Source organism: Ascidiella aspersa, chromosome 2, assembly GCF_963924565.1.
Source record: "Ascidiella aspersa chromosome 2, kaAscAspe10.2, whole genome shotgun sequence".
NCBI classification, from domain to species: domain Eukaryota; kingdom Metazoa; phylum Chordata; class Ascidiacea; order Phlebobranchia; family Ascidiidae; genus Ascidiella; species Ascidiella aspersa.
In genome coordinates, this window is record NC_139448.1 from 38,854,662 (window position 1) to 38,875,935 (window position 21,274).

Below are 21,274 nucleotides of genomic sequence, written 5' to 3' on the forward strand. Positions count from 1 at the left end.
AAACAGAGCATAGCAACCCGGAAAATAAAGTTTTATGGAATGTAGCAGCAAATGTTTGCTAGTAAACTATTATTGCTGCAATTGTTCAACTGTTTTCATTGCAATTGAATCTAATTTTATTCTTGTGCTCTGTTTGTAATTCACAGTCCTCTGAAACTCCTGCCCATATTGAATTTCCAACATCCCATTGGTCTTTCTGTACAAAGGAAGACAATTCCTTTGTTGCTGTCATAAAAACCCTTTTCACCCTCTCAATTCGGATCGTAACCGATTTACGACATCCAATATGTTAGTGACGCATTTCTCCACTTCACAAAGCCACTAACAATGGGCTCTGTGACACGTAAATACCTTTCCTGGAGGGCTTGTCTCCTGGTAAGAGAGTCGCAAATGGAAGGTATCACATTGCAAAAACATAAGTGTACCAAGCTGTTATTTTAATCCTTAGATTTTGCTGTTACTATTTCACCCATGATATACATATTTCTATTTTCTTTCAGGTTTTGTTAATAGAAACAAGAGTTTAAATTTGTAAAAGTTTGTAAAAAAGTTCTTCTCTTATTTCGTTGTGCCAAGTTTCATTGCCTTTGTACAAAATGAAGCGGTAAGAAGTGGCATTATTGTCTCAATTTTTCTGTTAAACTTGTCTTTGCTTAACAGCATACCAATGGACATTCTCTATTATAGCGTTTGCTCTGCAAGTATGTTCTTTAAGCAGAATTACTTTGATTATCTATACAATACAGGCAAAACAGTAAAAACATAGAATATAAATGAACTTTCTCTCATTTAAACAAATTCCGTTTTTCTTTGCAAAAAATTATTTATTTTAATAACTGAATTCAAAAATGATTTTAGAAGTTTTGCAAACCCTTGTAGTTGACCCAAACAAACAGCGATTTTTTATTTGTTTGCTCCAAATGATTTATGTTAAATGTAGTATAAAAATAATTTCATAAATTTACAAAAGTTATTTTACCCAACAGCATCATAACAATACAGACTTTATTTGTTGTACTTTCCAGAAACCGAAAGTGTTGAGTCTCTGTGTTCAGAGACGACTGCCGCCAACCCGATCGCCACGATGCACCAAAGCAGCCCGAATGCCAGAACCTTGTCGGCAATGGTCACGCAGCAGGTAACGCACACTTGTTCGCCTTAATCTTAACTTTAACAGGCATTAAAAAATAAATGAAAATGTATTCAAAATGTTACCTATACTTTTGTTATGTGCTTTCTTATACCTCTCCAATGTCCAACAATTGGTATTTAATTTATTACTTGTACCTTTAGCGTCAACTGGTTCATGTTTTGTTATGTTTTTTTATTAAGTCTGTTACTGTGCTGGTAAGTGCAGGTTGTTTGTTCACAAGACCTGATACAATAAATTGCCATTGTTTTTTTTTTTGTGTAATAAATATACTTTATAAATAAGCATTAAAATTACCTTTCTAAATTAAGTAATTTGCTTACTGGTTATTTCCAATATTTTACAACTGATGATTTTGCAGGCCTTACAGCAACAACAACAACAACAGCAGCAACAACAACAGCAGCAGCAACAACAACAACAACAACAACAACAGCAACAACAACAACAGGCAGTTGCCCAAAGCCAACAGTTACAACAACAAATGGCTTCCGTCCCTCCACATTTCCTGGCCAACCCGTACTTGAACCCCTACGGCCTTCCATTTCTCTACAGCAACCCTGTAAGTGCATATAACTAGATTTGCATTCAGCAAAATATATGCCAATATTCCACTTCTATGTGGATACTATCAAAATATTATATTGATTTCTTTGAAAAAAATGATTTCATGTGTTTAGTTTACTGTATTCCTCATAGTTCAATTCATATGCAAAATATGACTTGTATAACTAAATGGGCAGAGAAACTGAATGCTATTCTTATTTTATGTTAAATTAATTTAAATTATTACCATAACCAAGGTTAAAAAAAAAAGAAAAAAATATTAGTATCAGATACCGGTTTAAACAAGTGAACTTGCTATCTAGCTTATTCACATGTCTGAAGCTCAATGCTGTCTCATGTGTTTTTTATGTACTGTACAATTTTACTATAACCACCCTTCTGACTTGACAATAGACACTTGCTGCGGCCACCGGACTAAACCCAACAGCGATGGCTCACCTGCAAGCTGTCGCCGCTAGCAACGGGATCGTGAACCCGAACCTGGCCTCGTGGTTCAAACAAAGTCTCCAGCAAGATATGCTCGAAAAAGAAATGCAACTGAACCAACAGCAGCAGGTGAGCAAGAAGGCAAACGGTGTCTTGTCTTGTGACAAGTGTTTTTAACCATGGGTCGCATTTAAAATTAGATTTTTGTTTAATTTGGTTTGGTCGCCGGTTACAATAGTTCAAATGGTTAGATCTGGCAATATACGTACTGAGAAAGATTTTTCTAACATCTTAGGAAATTGCTGAAGCATTGCAAAGATATGGCCTATATTAATTAAATTTAACTGATTAATGCTTATTTCTTATAAGCAATGCAGCTCAACCGACAGCAGCACATTAGCGGGAATGCAGAACTTGTTTTTAAGTTGTGCTCATAAATTTTGAAATCTTAACTGTAAAGTGTAATTTGCTTGAGCAGAAGTTGCCAAACTGTCTCGGAATTAATTTATTATTTTTGAAGCAAATATGTCAAAAATTCCATATTTAATTGCCAAGAAAACATTGCATTTTAAATCCCTGCCAGATTTCATACATTATTTGTTTTATTTTGAATTACCATGTTTTTTGCTAACGTTTTTAAGCTGGATTTTTTTAAAGAATTTTTGTCCAATTTTTTAAATTGTAAACTATAACATGAAATATTTTTTACACAAATCTAATAACCAATATAGACTTGCGAACATTTCGACCATGATTATCCATTGAAGGAAAGGCACAACAACATCGCTCATTTTCATGCTACCCCATTTACGCAGTATGTTAATATAAATTGAAATATTCACAGGTGCTTGCAAGTTACGCTCTTCTCGGCGCCAACCGTGATGCCTTGGCCGCCGCAGCGGCCGGTTACCCAGGCTACCGTCTTGACCCTGCCGGAACCGGTTCCCCCAAGGTCCAGCAACACCACCAGGCCATCCTGGACGCAACCGCGGCCCAACTAAGCAAGGAACATATGGGGTAGGCTGACAAAACTAGAATGGACTCTAAGTAGAAATAAATGGGACATAAACAAACTTAAAAAAGGCTGCAGTGTTTGAGTTCCACTTACACCGCCTTAAAGGTTTTGTTTATCAACTTCTAGTTTGAATACTACCATGTCTGGTCCTGTTTGTGAGAAGAAAATGTTTTGTTTAAAAAAAATAAACTTTTTGCCTGTCGATCTTTTTAGGGCGTTCATGTAACCTTTCCCACCCCATTTGTCAATTACCTTAATTTTTTGTGTGTTCTTAAATCCAAAGCACCTTCTGAAATATTTTACTTGTTGTTTCTCCACGAAAAATATACAGCAACTGTTAATGATTTCAAATATTCTTAAGACTTTCCCTGTCATAATCAAAGTCAGTCATTATTAAATTCTATTCATTTATAAGAGAAATACATTTCGCCACAACATAAGGAATCACCAGCCTCTTCATTTGGAAAGAATGATTCATTTATTCGGATTTACTTAGAATTAAGACACTTATGAGTGATGATGCGTATTTTGTGGCGAAATATTTTTTTCTTATAAATGACTAGAAATTATTAATGACTAAGTTTGATTAAAGACAGGAAAGTCGATAAAGAATATTAACTACAAGGACTTGTTCGCAGGAAACTTGTGAGCGAGCAGCACAAACAAGATCGTCATCGCGAGCAGCTCAACTCTCCTTCCTCGTCCAAGAGCAACATCATCAAGAAGTCCACTCAGCCTCCACCGCAACCTCCGCAGATGCCAAAAGCCCCGGCCCGTCGTCCCATGGAACCGGGTCCGGACCGGGGTTCCCGTGCCCACCACTTCTCCCCGAACCGTACCATGTCCCCTCACCGTGCGCCCCCCCACCCTGGTCAGCTGTCAAGCGAGTTGATGGAGAAGGAACGAGAGAAGATCCTCCGTCGTCAGGAGGAGGACAAGAGGATGTTGGAGGAGAAGCAGAGGATCGCTCTGATGCGGCTCGAGGAGGAGCAGAACAAGAGAGAGGAGAAGTGGAGAAAAGTGAGTTGGAAATATTGTTTCCTTGCCTTTATGTAGGTTTTCTTAAAAAGCTCAGGGCCTGCAGAAAAGAGCAGCACAAAGTGCCAAACACACATGTAAATATTAAATATGTCGTACCTGACTTGTACGTTTCTTTTTTTAATTTGCAAACGACGACCAATTGAAACAATTTATTTTATTGGATTTAGTAAAAAAATTTAAAGCGTAGCACTAACAATTTTTAAAGGGTAGCAATTTGGTGAATATGTTAAAGTTGGTTATTACCTTCAGCAACTAATCACTAAAAATTACAGGTAAAAAAGAAATTACTACAACAAAGCATGGGTGTTGCAAACATTTTTTGTTTTTATTTGACACATTACTAGCTTGACAGTGGATGTTTATCTTGAGGTTTTAAGTTTAGTTTCCACATTTGACTTCTGGAGATAAAACTCGGGTGTTAACATTTACATTGATGTTCAAATCATTGATCGATCTTATAAAACCGCCATATTTTGACCAAACATTTTGTTCATTTCTTAAAAGCATTAAAACTAATGGACTTTTATTTTTTTTCCAGAGCCTTCTCGCTTCGAACATTCCTGACAACAAGAACTTAGTCATCGAGCGTCCTCGGCCAGTCGAGCATCGACCCAAGCCCGAACCCAGCACCACGATCCACCAGAGGGCAGCACAGTACATGGATAGCAAGCCGAACAGCATCATAAACAACACACCCTTTGGCATGGTGGACCCCGCTACGTACATGGCAGCACACGCGGCACGACTATTCGACAATAACCAGCAACTAAAGTTCATGAACGATACTGCTGCCAGATCTGCCGCATCGACACCCGACCATGGCAAGCTGGCACCTGTGGCACCCCAGTCGGTGGCAAGCAGCAGCAAGATATGGCAACCGCCGGTGTTGCCAGAACCGGTTAAAATCAAGGAGGACCCTTCGAGGGATAACCGACAGAAAACCTCCCCGAAGCGAGCGGTTCCAAAGAAGCCCGCTGCCACGGCCGCCCTCCCAACAACCTCGGCCAACGTCCCCTACCCCCCTTGGGCGTATTACCAGCACCACCCCGCTGTGCAGCACCACCTGGTGGCCTCGCAGGCTCACAATCGCCCCACATCGAGCGCACCTGCCTCCGTAGGCCAGTCGGTGATCAACATCAACTCGCTGAAGTACAGTCCGTCCGGTCAGAAGCTGGCCTCTCCGAAAGCAACAAACGATGACATCCATATCGGAGGGGTACATCCTGACAAGGGACTGGCCCTAAAAGCCCCCGCCAAATCATACAGAGACCCGCAGTCGGTGAAATATATAAACGAGCGTGACGCTGTTAACCATAAGCCGCTCCAGCAATCGCCGAGCCCGGAGATCCTGGGTCCTCTGATGCCAGACGGAACTCACGCGAGGATTCTCAGCCAATCAGCGATGAGCAATCTTTATCGCTTCCCCGGACCAATGGAAGCGAAGCTGGCGTTATCAACGGCCGCAGCTGCTGCCGCTAAACCGTCAACTTCAGTGATAATCAACGGAGGACACTACAAAGTGACCGAGGTGCACGGAAGCAACGATAACATCCAAACATCGACGAGCAAACCAAGCCACGTCTTCTACCCAAAGCATTCACCGGCAGTTTCAAAGTCCGACGAACCAATTGTCGTCCACGACAGCAAAACACCTCCTCCGCAGCCAATTGTCTCAAGTGAATCGGAGGCTGACAAAAACCATCGCAAGCGTCTCAGCCACGACACAAACGCTGTAACGTCTGCGCACAAGAAACCATGTCCAGACCCACCTAAAGTGGAGCCGGTCGTGCAAGACAAGAACCGGACTCCTATAACGACCGCTCCAATCAGTTTTGTCGCCAACAAAGTCCTCACGGAGTTGGCAGCGGCTGGTTTGATGAACATGAGCCCTCACGACATATTATGGGGCACACCCAGCCAGGACGGGAATTACCCAGGAGCCCCAAGCAAGCTCGCACTAAAAGATGCGCTTCTAGGTCGAAGAGGGGACACCCCTAAATCTTACGAGCCCCAACACTCGGTGGCGCACCCAAGACAGAACGGGTCGGCCTTCGTACAAACCCCCGTCACAAAATCATCTCCAGTTACGGAGAAAGCATCTCCTATTGTTCCACTTTCCAAGAAGGTTGAAGTATCTCGGAACAATGACGTCGCTCCGATGAATCTCTGCTCGAAGCCACAACAACCGCCTCCACAAATGCTACAGCAACAACAAAGGCAACAACAGCAATTTCAGCAGCAACTACATCAACAGCAAATTCAACAACAACAACAGCAACAGCAACAACAACAGCAACAAGAAATTCAAATGCAGCAACAACAGAAACAACTTCAAAATCAGTTACAACAACAACAACAACAGAAAGAAAAGTTACCCCATGAACCGCTCCAGTCGCATCCCGTGCACCAGACGACCCCCGAACAACCCCAGCAAACCCCCACAGACCCCCCACCCCCCGTAGTTGTGCAAGACGACATCAAACCAAAAACCTTACCCATGGACACGTCTTCACCCCCTGCAGAACCCCCGAAAGCAAAGACCCCTACAGTTGCTGTGAGCCCCAGCTCTGACGCTTCAAGTATCTCCGACTTCTCGTGCAGCTCCTCGTCGAGCAAGACGCACCCCCCGGTGGCTGAATCTGCCCCGAACGCCCCCCAAGTGTCGAAACCCCCGGCCTCTTGCCCCAAGCTGAAGAAAGCGTGGCTAGCTCGCATGTCGGATGAGTCGGACGACGCCACTCGATCTCCAGCAAACAATCCGATGAAACGTAAGAACTCCGGTGACCTTTGCGGCTCACCTCCTGCCGAGGTTGCCCCCGTCAACCAGGTTACCGAGCTAAGCGTGAGCACCGACGTGAAACCGAGCGACGAGGGGCTCGCACCTCCCCTGAAGAAACCCAAGAAAAAGCATCGGAAGCAAGACAAGGAGAAGAAGACGAAAGATCCGAACAAGAAGAAGCGCAAACACAAGGACAAGGATGCAAAGAAGAGCAAGAAGTCCCCAGATCACAACAGTGAGTCCTCCCCCTCGCATCCCAATGACGAGGAGCGTAACCATGACAATAGTCTTGTTGCCGCCTGTGACGAGCTGAAGTCGTCGTTGAGGAAAGCAAAGTGCCAAATATCGAACAGTAAAAAATATTTGCTCGGCCTGATGAACTCTCCGAGGTCACCTGGTGGAGAGGATGACGGGAGCGATAAGGAGTTGTCATCGTTTGCAACCGGAGATCACTGTGATGCTAAAAAGACCAAGAAAAAATCGAAGAAGAGCAAAGAAGTCGAGGAAATGCCATTAGGAGAAAGTAGGTTTTGTTTTATTATTGCAATCTGTAATGCAAAGGGTTAGTTGAAAGTGGTTGATTGAAAGTATATTAGGGCAGATTTTTAAGGTATGTCGTTGAGCCTACAACTAGACCCACATTTTTGCTAATGTTTACAGGAAGTCCATATTTTTTTATATTGTTTGTAAAGTTGGAAAGACTGATTTATCCCCTCAAAACCACTTAAAACAGTATTGCATATGTACGAGTGTTTCAGTAACTAACAAACAAATTCTAACATAACAACGTGCTTGTAGATGGCTTGCCCATGTCGGTTCTCAACTGCAAGAAGCAACAATCTAAGTTGAAACGATCGGGCGAGGCGTTCATCCAGGACGCGGCCTGCCACGAGATTGCAGTCATCCTTGGAACCGGCACTCAGTCCGGCTCCAACGGAACCCCTTCGCTCCCTCGGTGCCGGGAGTGCCGCAGCATCAAGCGGAAAGAAAATACGACGATATTCTGCAGATTCTACGGCTTTAGAAAGTAAGTATAAGTTAGAGCTTGACTAGGAAGTAGGAACAATATACTGTATGGCATTATAATGTGAGAATGTTGGTAATTAAAAAAATATACATGCAAAGAAAAAAAAATGGTAACAATTTTTAAAACTGATTTATATTTAAACTGACTTGTCTAAATGCATTTTTTTAAAGGCATTTTTTCTGTATAAAAATTATTTAAATTAAAAAAATTGCGTTGGTTATTCTGACATTCTTTTGTATGGAATTTTTTACCTACTATAACTATGAATTTAAACAAGGAAGAAGCACGAGCTTGTGTAAACACAATCCCCCTTAATCTGCCATCCAACATATTGAATAATTTATAGCTGACATGCCAATAATGTTTCACAGAGCTCATACATAAAGCCTTGGGTCGGGGTCACTAGGCTAAATGGCTTTCTATGTAATCTGTTTCTCTTACACAGCAAAATATTTTATTACATACCTTGTATATTACCAAAGCAAAGTATTTTTAAATCAATTAGCTTTGCCAACTTTAATCTGAAGAAAATCCTATATATTTAGTCCCATTTTTAAAGACATTAAATCTCTATAAATGGAATGCGTTTAGATTTGCATTTGAGGTCTTAACATTTCAACAACACACACAAGAAATATATTTTTTAAAACATATATACTTTTTTTTAATCATATGTTCCTGGTGAATTGGGTAAAAATATGTTTTTTCAGGAGCTAATATTCAGAAATTTGTGATTTACATAACGTTTAAACTTTTTAACTTCCACTTTTGCATTCATGAATGGAATGTTGCAGCGTTATTAAAAAACTTCAATCATAAACTCCCAGTAAATTATGTTTTTCAAGATTCCATAAACATTTAAATTTTTTTCAATTTATATAAACATTTGAACTTTTTAATTTCCAGATTAGCATTTATGAACGGAACGTTGCAAGGAGCCGGGTTTTGCGATCCTGAAGATAGCAAGCACCAAGACTTGATGTTGTGGCTCCCGACGTACAGTGACCAGGTGAAAGCCTCCAGCGCAGTCATAACCACCACCCAACAACAACCTTCACTTGACCTTGAAGCGTGCAAGTACATAATGAGTCACATCGGAGGTCAATTCTGCGAACTCGTCAACAAGGAACGCGAAGCTCTGTTTGGTGTCGACAAACAAGGTAATTCACTCCCTCCCAGCAAAAAAATGTGATAGAATTATATACATTCTGAACAAAATATTCATAAAATTGGTTGAGCATAATACAGTAACCAACATGGGATTAAGAGATATAGTTATTCAGAACTTTTTCAAAACATATTTTGCTATATAGATATAGTCAATAACTGCCACATGCATTTAATGATGTTGATTAGTAAGACAATAATGTTGCTTGTACATATAAGAAGAAGATATTTTTTGTGGATTTATTAAAATTGATTTGCACTCAAAGTTATTTATGTACATTGGTATAACCCTTTTTTTTCTTTTTGTCAAAAAGAAATTAATTTATGACAAATAAACCTAATGATTAATAAAAAATGAAATTAATTTAAATTAAAAAAAATAAAATAAAATTTATTGCATTGTTTGTTTCATTCGATTAGCGTGTTTTGCAACAACAATGACACAACAAACACCAGTTTTAATGCACTGTTTGTTCGTTTCCAGCCAAAGTGTTTTGGAAGCGTCCTGTGGCCGGGGTTCGTGAGATGTGCGACGCTTGCGAGACGACCCTGTTCAACCTTCACTGGGTCTGCCCCAAATGTGGCTTCGGAGTTTGCTGTGATTGTTACAACGCAAGGCTTGCCATGAAGAAAGAAGGTAAATAAAACCAAAACAAAAAACAATGCTTGCATAGCATGTAAAGGGAATTTTGTTTCAGATTTGGGTAAAAAATACCTGTAGTATTTTGTTAAACACTGGTTCACAACTGGGATGCCGTTTCTAATGCTCTAGGGTGCCAAACAATATTTGGAAATCTTTAGGAATCCCATTCTACGCAATTGTTTAGCCTCTTACAATTATTTGTATGCAATTAGAGTACAATAGATCAAATTATACTTTCCTACATTGAGTTAATGTGTGTCAAATATAGTGAACTGACCTGCGACTGCTTTAATTTGCGAATTGGATTTGTACAAAACTCGAAAACATTTACCCCTTTTTTCAATATAGTTATAGGTTACCCTTAAAGAATTTTATGTGCATTTTAAAGTTTTTAAAATAATAAACTTAAATAAAGCTGTTTGCGGATGCCTTGCAAATATTATTGTTGTTCATTTGTTGCAGAACTTGAGGCTTATGACAGCGATAAGAACAACTTGTACCGGTGGATGCGTTGTACCAAGGGGAAGCACCACCTTCCCCAGCACCTCATGCCAACACAGATCATCCCAAGGTAACAGAGACATCAAAACTTTAACGATGCTTACTGTATAGGTTTAAGTGGAGCCAGTCTTACCAAACTAAAACTGTGTAAATTTTCTCTGAATGAATCGAGTAGAAATTATCTTTTTTTGCTTTATGGACTTTGACGAAACACTGAAAACTTTTTTTAAACTTCTTATTGCTACCACTCATATGTTAATCGGTACTATAATGTTCACATCCAAATATTAAACTTGCAAATGTTAAGTGGCTGCAATATCAAGCAGGGCTGTGGAGTTTATTAAAAATAACTGACTTTGGCTGAATGTGATATTTCGTTGAGTGCAGGGTCAGACTCCACAGCCGGTTTTCCTCAAATAAACAAAACATTATATAAGTTTTGTTAATATTTTTCAGCACCAGCTTGTTTGACTTGTGTGAGATGACCCACCAGGCTCGTACCAAGTGGGACATAGGGTCTCAATGTCGGTGCAAGAAGCCCACTGTGCCCCCGATCCTGCCCCAACGCTCAAACAACCCAACTCCACTCTTCAAAAATCACTGTCACAGTAAGTAAATCTAAAATCATACAACCATTTCAAAGGCCGTACAGAAGTAGGTAAAATTTTCAACGTTTGGCATATATATGTCTCTTTATTTCCAACTTATTTTTCAAAGTTTTTAAAAATAAATAAAAGTGAAACTGCTGAACCAACTTTATTGCACTTAATTTACTTTAAAAAAAGTCTGTTTCATTCAAAAATAAAAAATAAAAAGATTTTAGATTTTTAACATGCCAACCCTTTTTAATTGTTCAAAATTAAAAAAAATTTCGAGGCCAATGAATATAAAGCCAACTTTAACATTTTGCAGTTTTTTGCAATTTTCAACAAATTGAACAATGCTCGATAAACATGACGAATGCCGCAAAGTTGTTGATTCGCGCCTTAAAGCAAATTTGACAACTTGACCTTGTGTCAAAACATTTGACCTTGAACTGTACGCTGCATAGTGCCGCATATTGCGCATAGTGCCGCATAGTGATGTTAATGTGTAACGAGGTTTAATAAAACAATGTCGCAATAAAGCAAGGTGTTTAACATTAAGCCATAATGGCCGGCTGTGCAAACTTACTTTATGTTATGACGCCAGTAAATTACTTTCAACAAACAACTTCATGTGAACTCAATGAAGTTGGCAAAAACAAGCCATGTTAAAAAATTTTGTCAGTTAACTCTTTACCTAATTAAATTTAATTATTTATGCCTAACAAAGTTTTGTTTATTATATTTAGAAACGCTACTTGTGTGTCAAGTTTGCAATGTATTTTTAAATTTGTTGAACAATAATATCAGAGCATTTTGTTTATTTCCTATGTTGTATTAAATGTAACACCACACAATAATGCACAAACACAGTATTTTGAGGAAATATCAATATAGGTAGCAGTGGTTTATATACTTTAATTGTATTCCTCTTAATAAGAATGAAGTAGGTGACCATGTTGAGAAAATGAATAAAGACAGCTTCCAAACCTTCGAAATGCTTCTTACTTCCATATAGCTTTGATATGTATTTTACGTCTCACTACAACCTCCAACCATTATCTTAAGATTTATTTAAAACATTCATAAAATGCCTTCTACTTCTGTATGGGCTTTTGATGTTCTTACGTCCAACTACAACCTCCAGCCATTATTCTTCAAAGTGTATTTTACCTAAAAAGTGAATTCTTTTCAGACGCTATGATGTCGCAGAACAACTCGAAGCAGAATGCCAGTCCGAACAAGAGCGATTCGAAACAACAGAATCGTGACAAGTAAGTAAATATTTATATTATTCCTTATTCTTGCAAACTTTATTTTGTGGAACAATGTAACAATTTCAAAACTAAATTCCATTGTTCATTTAAGGTTAATATGCTAATATCTTGTGATGCTTTTTCAGTGCAATTATTCTAATTGCTTTATATACTTTGTTTTTGAACCTAAAAAAATTTGTAAAAATATTCCAAAATTTGTAAAACAAACAAGATAAGAATTGCGTCCCACCACCTTTTATAAGCGAGGTTAAATAGATTTCTCCGACATCAACTAACGAGCCGACATTTACTGCGAAACATTAACAACTAATAATCGAACAAGTTAGTGCTGATTTGAAAGAAGATGATATTGATCTACTCGACCTTTTTTGATTTGCGATTCATTATCCAGCTACATTACAGATCCGTGCATAGTATGCAATCCTCTAGCAACATAATAAGTAGTAAGAAATATTCATTTTTTTTTGCAGCAACCGCTTTAAGAGTTACGACTGCGAGAGTTCAGCTTCCCCCCTCGATTGGCTGGCGAGCATCGCGCTCCGGGAGCAACGAAAGTCGTCACCCACATCCAAACCCAACCCAAGGTGGGGCTGACGAGTAAAGCACCTGACAAACTAACCTTAGACCTCCATCACTACTAGCTCTGAACATTTCTAATTAAGATGCCAGCACTGCTGTGCAACTAAAAAATAATAAAATAAATAAATAAATGAATTTTGTCAAAAAAATGACCTTTTTTTTAGTCAAACTTGGTTTGTCTATGTTGTTCCAAACTTTAGACGGGTCGTCATGAAAGAAGACAGTTAACGAACAAATAAATAAAGTCCTAAATAATTAAAACTTTAGTCGAAAGCTTTCCCGATAACCCTTTCCTGCTTATTCTGCGTGTTTGTGCGTCGACGTAGCGTTGTTTGGCCAATTAGTTCACTGTAAATAATTAAAAAATCGCTAAAAAGCTTAATATTAGCTCCGGGCATTGAATCCTTCTTTGCAGACTTTCACTCTCCAGATATTTGTAGACTTTAAATTTATTGTGATTTTTTTGTGTTTTTTTAGTGACGACAAAAACAGCAACTCCGCTGAAAAGGAAACGGATTCCACGAACAACAACAAACAAACAGGTGGGTAGAGCGTTGCTATAGGAACGGTGGTCGGTTGTCATGGAGATTGGGCTGTTACCATGGAAATAGTAATATAAGAGGTGTAGGGTAATAAGGTTAATTAGTATTTCTGAAAAAAAAAGTTTTTGTTTGTATTAATAGTGAGTCAGTGAGAGTTTCATTTATGTTTTGTTTTGTGGGAAAGGACACGTAATTGTTTTGTATTTATTCTGAGAAACTTAAATAATATATTACATCAAGTGGAATCTGGTCAATTTAGAAACCAAAAAATTATGGTTGTTTGCTGCAGTAAAAGCATACAGCGTTGGAATATGCTTAGCATTCTACATTAACTATTTGCATGGAGATGTCTTTGTAGGACTTAAATTTGACTGCAGCCTCCTACACGACACATTATGTTATTAGGTGGATGGATTCAATAATTTATGTCCTGGTTCTATTTTAGGCGAGCCTTCATTAAGCTTTAACCCAGCAATGAATGTCCTACGATTGCAGTATACAAGCAACTATGATCCATAACACAATGGAAGAAACCTCACGGGATTAAAATCAAACTACCCGCCTTAGTTGCACTTACAAGCCACAATCGATAAAAAACCGCCACTCCGCTGCATGAAGTGGTATTACTACATTTAGTACGACGATTAAGAGGTCTGATTGATTGGCCGATTCGTATATTCGTAAATGCTGTCATTTTATTACCCACAAATCCACACCGGATATATTTTATATTCATTATGTCTTCAAATTACCTTAGGTTTCCCGACATGATTGAATCCTATTATAGTTAAGTAAAAATACGGGTCGTTTTTGATAAAATAAAAATGCTTACTGCGTGGCTTGCTCTGTTGCGACATCAAGTGACTACGCGCCTGCTTTAAAAAATAGTTGAGGACGCACCATGTTAGATACTCGATTTTCTTTTTATTTCAAAAAAGTGTTGTTTCTGTTTTTTGTGACCAACATAACCTAAATAGTCTGCCACACCTTTAATTAAAACTGCGACCTCTTTCAACTCAAGTTTTTCTACTAAAATTGGTTCCAAATTTATCCTAAAAACATAGAATCTCGCAACAAAGATTCGCAGAACTGTAGTTAGTGACTAACTCTTAGTTTATTTGTTGAGCAGCTCGTATCCCAAGCCACCTGAGCAACACTTGGATGTGCAATGGCAAGTTCCCGACACTGAACGACCACTCGAGCACAATAAGCATCGACAACTTCCAGATGCACTGGTTCTGTGGAATGGTGAGTGGTTCACTGGTGTACGTTGGGATGTGCGATTATATGTGGAGAATCTATAAATTAAGCAACAGATCGTCTTATTTATGCGCAGATAGTGGCTAAGACAAATTTTTATGAATTTTAGACTAAATGACAATTTAATTTAATAAAGCCCCTTGCAATTTCCAGTAAATAATTGTAAAGATATTTTTTTAAACAATCGGTTTTGTTGAAAAATGAAATATTAAGTCACTACTCTGACAGCAATAGAAGGCCATTAAATAAACTTTTATACTTCTAGTCACATTTTAATAACTAAACTGGATTAAGGAGCATAATGGCTGAAGGTTGTAGTTAGACGTAATAAGAATATCAAAGCTCATGCAGAAGTAGGAAGCATTTTGTAAACGTTTTGAATAAATGTCTTTAGCATCTAATTTATTAGACAACAAAGTTATCCGCTTAATGAATATTCCGTGTTTCACCCACAGCCTGTTGTTTCATCTGGCGCCACCAAAAACCTGGATCGAAGTTTGTGGACTCCTGACTCGATATGCGCTGAACACGGAGATGAACCAACTCGTAATGCGCTCATCAACTGTAGGGAGGGTTCGGTTATCACCAACGCTTATATCAAGGACTTCTGGAACGGCTTCGAATGCATTGCGAGTAAGTGGAAATCTTTTGAATTTTGTGTGTTATAATATTGGAAAAACCATATGTTTTTTTTCAAATTGAAGGGTGCTATGCAATATTAGGGTAAAAATATTTTATTAATGAGTTCTTTTTCTTTTTTAATCAATTTTATTTTTACAAAATCTGTTTAGTTTATTAAATGACTCGGCAATCACAATAAGAAATAGTTAGGTCAAACTCCAATTTTATTCCTTTTGCGACATTTTACCACAGACTTATTTCCATATTTAAAAGAAAAACTGTTGCTGTTATGGTGATTTACTTATACCAATTAAACATAAAATAAACATGAAAAAACACATTTTGAAAACTTAATGCTGTGTGCTTTGTTATTTCTTAAATTCCTCCCATTATGACGTAAACAAAGCCTATTGTTTAATTGGAACTTCCACACAATAGCATGTATGTTGTTCTGACTTGAATGTTGTTCAACATTAACTGACCAATGTGTTTAGATCGCTTGCGTGACGAGCATACTGGTGAGAAGATGATCTTGAAGTTGAAGGATTGGCCGACCACTGAAGACTTCATCGACACAATGCCGGAAATGTTCAAGGTAGGTTTGCTGGCCACTGCTGTCGATGACATCATACCATCCAAAGCAGCTTTTAAACCTGGGAAATTAGAATGAAAGCTTTTTTTCAGTGTTTCCTTTTCAGTGACATTGGATCAATTTATTTCTCAAAACAGCCCTTGAATGCCCTGCCTGAATTCAAAAGGTGAAAAACTAGCTATTTCGGTGCACATAAAGTAATAAGGTTTGCGCGTTCAAATTTATGAAACAACACCTAATTAAACCATCAAATAACCAAATAAGTGTTCTTTAAATCGATCAATCAAATCAAAACGTGACAAATGTTAGGGTTATGTATTCACATTTAACATAAACTGCAATGTAAGCAGGTTAATGCTTCATTGAGACATAATGCCTGCAGGTTGTACTAATGTACTTAAACGTGGAATGGATACAAAAGCCCATGCAGGAGTAGGTTTAACCGTTGATATTTTCACAGGACTTGATGAAGGCGCTCCCCCTCCCCCCTTATACGTCACGGGAGGGTAAATTCAACCTTGCGGCTCATCTACCCGAGTTCTTCGTGAGACCGGACCTCGGGCCCAAGATGTACATCGCATACGGTGAGTCGAATCAAATATTCAACTGGCTTGGAATGTTGGCGCTTTCACGTTTGATGTTCTGTGGAGCGGTGTGTTAAAGCAGTGTTTCTCAAACCTTTTTTCGTGGCAGCATAAATACTAAACGATAGGTATGACAGCGAAGCTATGTCGACCCAATTTCCTTCACCGAACTTTTTGTGAGCTTATTGTGAATAAAACTCATTGCAAAGAGTAGAAAATAATAAAATAATGAAAAAGAGAGAGAAATCTTACAATTTCATTAAGTCTAAATCATGTAAAACTACTGCAGTCGTCGACCCAACAAAATCAAAGTGAGACCAATGTTTGGGTCGCGACGCATGGGCGGAGAAACACATCTGTAAAACTACACCATAAACCCAGGCGCCTCATACCAACCAAGCCGCTTATTGCCCAATAACTTAACCACCATTATGTTGTTAGGTTGGGTTACTGAGGACGACTGGAGCCAAGGTACGACCAACCTCCACCTGGACATCTCAGACGCCTGCAACCTCATGGTGTATGTGGGGGTTCCCCGGGACCAACCACCGGGGGCGCTAGACACACTTGTCAAGGTAATTATTTCGCACTGGGGAGTAATACACGGGTATATATGTTGGTGTTGTCGTTTTATTGGGTTTAGAATGGCCACAGAGCATAAAGTGCATAGTTTCACTAAAGGTGTTAGTTCAACGAATTTATAAACACGTTTGATGGATACATTGCCTTATACATTAATTTATTAGGTTTAATTACGACATGGTCGCTTTTTCTGGGCTTGGAATCACCCGCAGAGCATAATTTAAATTCAGTTTGTTTCTTGTCCAAATTAAAAACATTTAACAAACAAAGAACGCAATAAAGCGCACGTGTGGTGTTAAGTGTGGTGTATTGCATAATGTATTGTCAAGCCAGTTTATTGGCTTTACTTTAATATAATTATGAACACCTTCGACGCAACAGAACTTAAAAAATGATAAGTTTTTAATTCTGTACTTTTAAAAACGAACCGTGTCCTTCACAGCGACACTGTGTGGCGAGAGACACTTTTTACCCCTTTATCCCATTGTTAGATCATAAAGGAGGGTGACGTGGACGATGCTCAGATCGAGCGAGCCAAGAAACACAAAGCTGGGGCTCTGTGGCACATCTTCAAGGCTTCCGACACCGACAAGATAAGAACACTCATCACTAAGGTAGCTATCAAGTAGAAGTTCGTTAACGTGTAGCATTTTCAATTTAGCAAAATTAAACACACTTGTAAGTCATAACTAATCAATTGTTTAAAAATACTGCATTTAAAAAACACGATAACACGCTGTATCGAGCAAATAGTAGTTATTCTTTAACCTCTTAAACGTGTAGCATTTTGAATATATCCATGCAAACTACTTTATTTACAGCAATTTAGTCATAATCAATTGTTTAAAAACACTGCATTCGACAAACAAGTAAAGAATATAGCGCAAACCTTTCAAGCAAAAGCAACAAGCACAAATGTAAAGTTCGAATTGAATTTGTTCGCGCTTGTTTGTGTGTCTTCCGTTCTTTTAAATTTGTAAAAAGCGTTGGTTGAAAAAATAACCAAAATACCCTACACATCCCTTGATTTTATTGTTAACCGTGTTTTGGAAAAAAGGATTAGAAACATTATTACTAAGGTGTCAATCAAGTAGTAGTTCAGTTGAACTGCAGCTTTTTCACCCTTTGCTGATTTATTTTGCACTAAATGTGTAAATGTTGGGACCTTTGACCTAAATTCACAGGTCGGAGTATCAAGTTTAATCTTTGCCGTTAAAACAAACATTTTTTTGTTTCAATTATGTTGACTATTGCTTTTATTCTTTTATATGCAGCCTTGGTTATGTGTCTAGAAAGTGTCGTCGTAAAACAATTTTTTATTGTTTTAACCATGGTGTTTATGTTTTTTAGAATTATGTTAGAAAAACGTCGAGCGATCGAAATTTAGGTCATTAAATAGCTATAAATTAAGTGCTTAGAATGTTTTTTTCATAAACAGTAGACGACCAATAATGAAACTTATTTTCGGTTCGGTTTAACAACCTCTTATTTCTCCTCAACCTCCTATTGTTCCTCCAGGTGAAGAAAGAGTCCGGCTCTTCTCCCGGGAACGACCACGACCACGACCCGATTCACGACCAGCAGATCTACCTGGACAAGAAGTTAAGGAAGAGGTTGCTTGATGAATACGGAGTCGAGGCTTACCCTATTGTCCAGTGCGAGGGAGACAGTGTATTCATCCCAGCAGGGGCGCCACATCAGGTAACAAACCTCCAACATATACGCTAGTAGTAAGCCTTGCTGCTGCCATCAAAGTTGGTTATTAATGCAACTTTTTCCGTCCCAGCAATTATTTGGCTCGTATTCTATATCGGGATATTCGATATGCTATATATTCGACAACCGATACCCGATATTTCGGACAAAAAGTGTCCGATACCAAATGACGTCATTACTATACTTGAACGTTGTCAAGTTATTTTTAAATAATAAATAAAGGCCAAAATTTGCTTAGCGTTAAAAAGTTTGAATCGGGTGTCGGCAATCCAATCCGATAGCGCGACATCAGTTAAGGCATCTACTGTGCTATAGGCAATAGGCATGTTATGCTGTGTTAGAATAACATTGCACTTTTCACTTTCATATATTCTGATGTTTGAGCATTGTAATGACGTCATTTGGTACCGAACCGCGAAACTTTTTGTCTAAAAACATCGGGTATTGCTTTGCTATCAAATGTATATCATCGTACAACCCTACTTACCAGCCACAATCTAGAAGTTTCCAACTGTCACAAGTGTTATTTTATCCATTCAGGCCTTTTTATTCGAATTTAAGTCTTAATCAGACAATTTTGTAGCTTATTCTGTCATTGCTTTTACTGTATATTTTTACTATCTCGGTGGGTCGTGAAACAATGACATTTTGGATTATATATGGTTGCTTTTTACCAACCACATCCTCCTTCTTGGGAAGCCCCAACAGTTTTAGGACTTATCCAGACGATGCTAGATCTTATTCTGTCACGGATATTACTGTGTATTTTGCTTTCTTATTTCGTTGCTATTAATACACTGGCATTATAAAGTATTCTGCACTAGATATTGTTGCTCTGTAGATCTTATCGTGTGTTCGATTAAAACTGAGTTTCGGTATGGAATCAAATCTCTAGTATCGGACAAACCTACTTACCAACATTAATCTTCCTTTTTAGAAGCTCCCAACTGTTAAAAGTGTTATTTTATCTATTTATGTCTTTTTAGACGATTTCGATCTTACTCTGTGGTTGTTCTTGCTGTGTATTTGGCTTATTATGTCGTTATGACATTGTAGATTTGTCTGCACTAGATATTTTTGATTTGATTGTTCCTTACTAACCACATTCTTCCTCCTCAGGTCTTCAACCTGCACAGCTGCATCAAGGTCGCCGAGGACTTTGTGTCCCCGGAGCACGTCGACAAGTGTCATCGTCTCATGGAAGAGTTCCGACATCTTTCTAGCGCCCACTCCAACCACGAGGACAAGCTACAGCTCAAGAACATCATCTACCACGCCGTCAAGGAAGTCGTCTCCGCTCTCAGCTGGCACGAGGCCAGGGGTGCCACGGGGAAGTCCCCCGCTCACCCACCCCAAGGATGAAACCAACCCCGAAGAGAAAATGTGAGTCAATCGAAAAAATTGGATTTCCTCAAAAATATCGGATTTCCACCAAGACTTCCTCCGAAGAGAAGAGAGCATTCAAAGGAACAAACGAGATCCTTCTGGAAGACCACCAGGATCGGCTCCCCAAGGAAGATGCTGTCATCCTTATCTTCTTCCAGTGACATTTCCTGAGGAATTATTTTTTCAGGAACGAAACATTGTCTCTTCAAATTAATTTCAAGTGAGCAAGAGACTCCAGCATGATCAGTCCTCCGAAGAGCGCAACGTCCGGACACAAAGGTCCTCCGGACACCAAAGAGCCGGTGCCTTCGTCTTACTTATCTCATTCCAGTTTGGGGAAAGTACCCACACCGACTGTGCTCTTTGAGAAAATTTCATTTTTACCTCGTTTTTTTCGTTGCTTTGTTTTGTTCCCGATTTTACTCGTGTGAGTGCGATTTCTATGTGCGCGCTGAACCGTGACCCCTGTAAATACCCCCACTAATCCCCCCTCCCCCTCTTTCTATCTCTGCTATTTCCTCGTCGCCACGATTTTACGAGTACAAACAAATTATTACAAGCTTTTACGCTGGGAGCGCGAACCTTGTGATAAGTGGATGGTTGATTACACAAGATTGAAAGTTGATAGATGACAAGATCTTGGACGCAGTAGAATCTGCAGTTGTTCCAGGCTTCAGCGAACGACTGTAAGGTACATCGAGGCAGCTGCACCCGGTTTGCGATACAATTTTAGTTATAGTTACAATTATTTCAATCAAAAAGCTAAACAGGGGCTTACACCGAAGTTACCATTTAGGCAGGCATAACAACAGATCGGTCATTTGAAATAATTAACGTCAAAATAAGTTAGTTTTTAACTCCCAAGTCAACCGCTGACATCCGGGTGCTTTCACAACGGCTTTCCGAAATCAATCCACCTGGTCAGGATTAGTGCAAGCAAGGTCCGTCTAAAAAACATTGTATATACGTTTCAGTTCTTGAAATCACAATGAACTGCTTATCTAATAAAAGAGCCTTTGTTAATTTGTTTGTTTAACTATCTGTATAGTCGTCTCATTCATAATGTCTGTTATGCGATGTGATGCCACAGGGGTGGCGAGCCAATGTAGGCTACATTACTCGGCGAGCGATCTATTTTGTAAACTGCATGAGCACGCGGCAATGCCTTGAAGCTCAGTTATTTTTTATCTGAACGTAAATCCAAGAAAACTAAAAGCCAATGAAAAAACAACTGA

General features: G+C 38.9%; 1 protein-coding gene across 1 annotated transcript; it reads left to right on the forward strand.

The window, feature by feature from the left end:
- The first annotated feature begins 327 nt into the window (after window positions 1-327).
- On the forward strand, window positions 328-20,611 carry LOC146165677 (uncharacterized). The gene is made up of 23 exons (XM_083380999.1): window positions 328-397; window positions 1,026-1,138; window positions 1,512-1,712; window positions 2,111-2,272; window positions 2,988-3,160; window positions 3,797-4,178; window positions 4,738-7,501; window positions 7,777-8,005; window positions 8,912-9,165; window positions 9,657-9,809; window positions 10,278-10,386; window positions 10,773-10,924; window positions 12,096-12,174; window positions 12,648-12,761; window positions 13,234-13,298; window positions 14,428-14,546; window positions 15,014-15,191; window positions 15,674-15,774; window positions 16,232-16,355; window positions 16,797-16,930; window positions 17,429-17,551; window positions 18,456-18,638; window positions 19,773-20,611. Exons 1-23 carry the CDS (start codon window positions 328-330, stop codon window positions 20,013-20,015), a joined length of 6,225 nt encoding a protein of 2,074 aa, XP_083237125.1. The 3' UTR covers window positions 20,016-20,611.
- Window positions 20,612-21,274: the final 663 nt, after the last annotated feature.

Bases quoted from the DNA above. Each gene is read 5' to 3' on its own strand.
- LOC146165677 (XM_083380999.1), top strand. From the start codon at position 328: ATGGGCTCTGTGACACGTAAATACCTTTCCTGGAGGGCTTGTCTCCTG. The intron at 8,006-8,911 runs GTAAGTATAAGT...TTTAATTTCCAG, and splicing joins AGATTCTACGGCTTTAGAAA to ATTAGCATTTATGAACGGAA. The intron at 17,552-18,455 runs GTAGCTATCAAG...TTGTTCCTCCAG, and splicing joins TAAGAACACTCATCACTAAG to GTGAAGAAAGAGTCCGGCTC.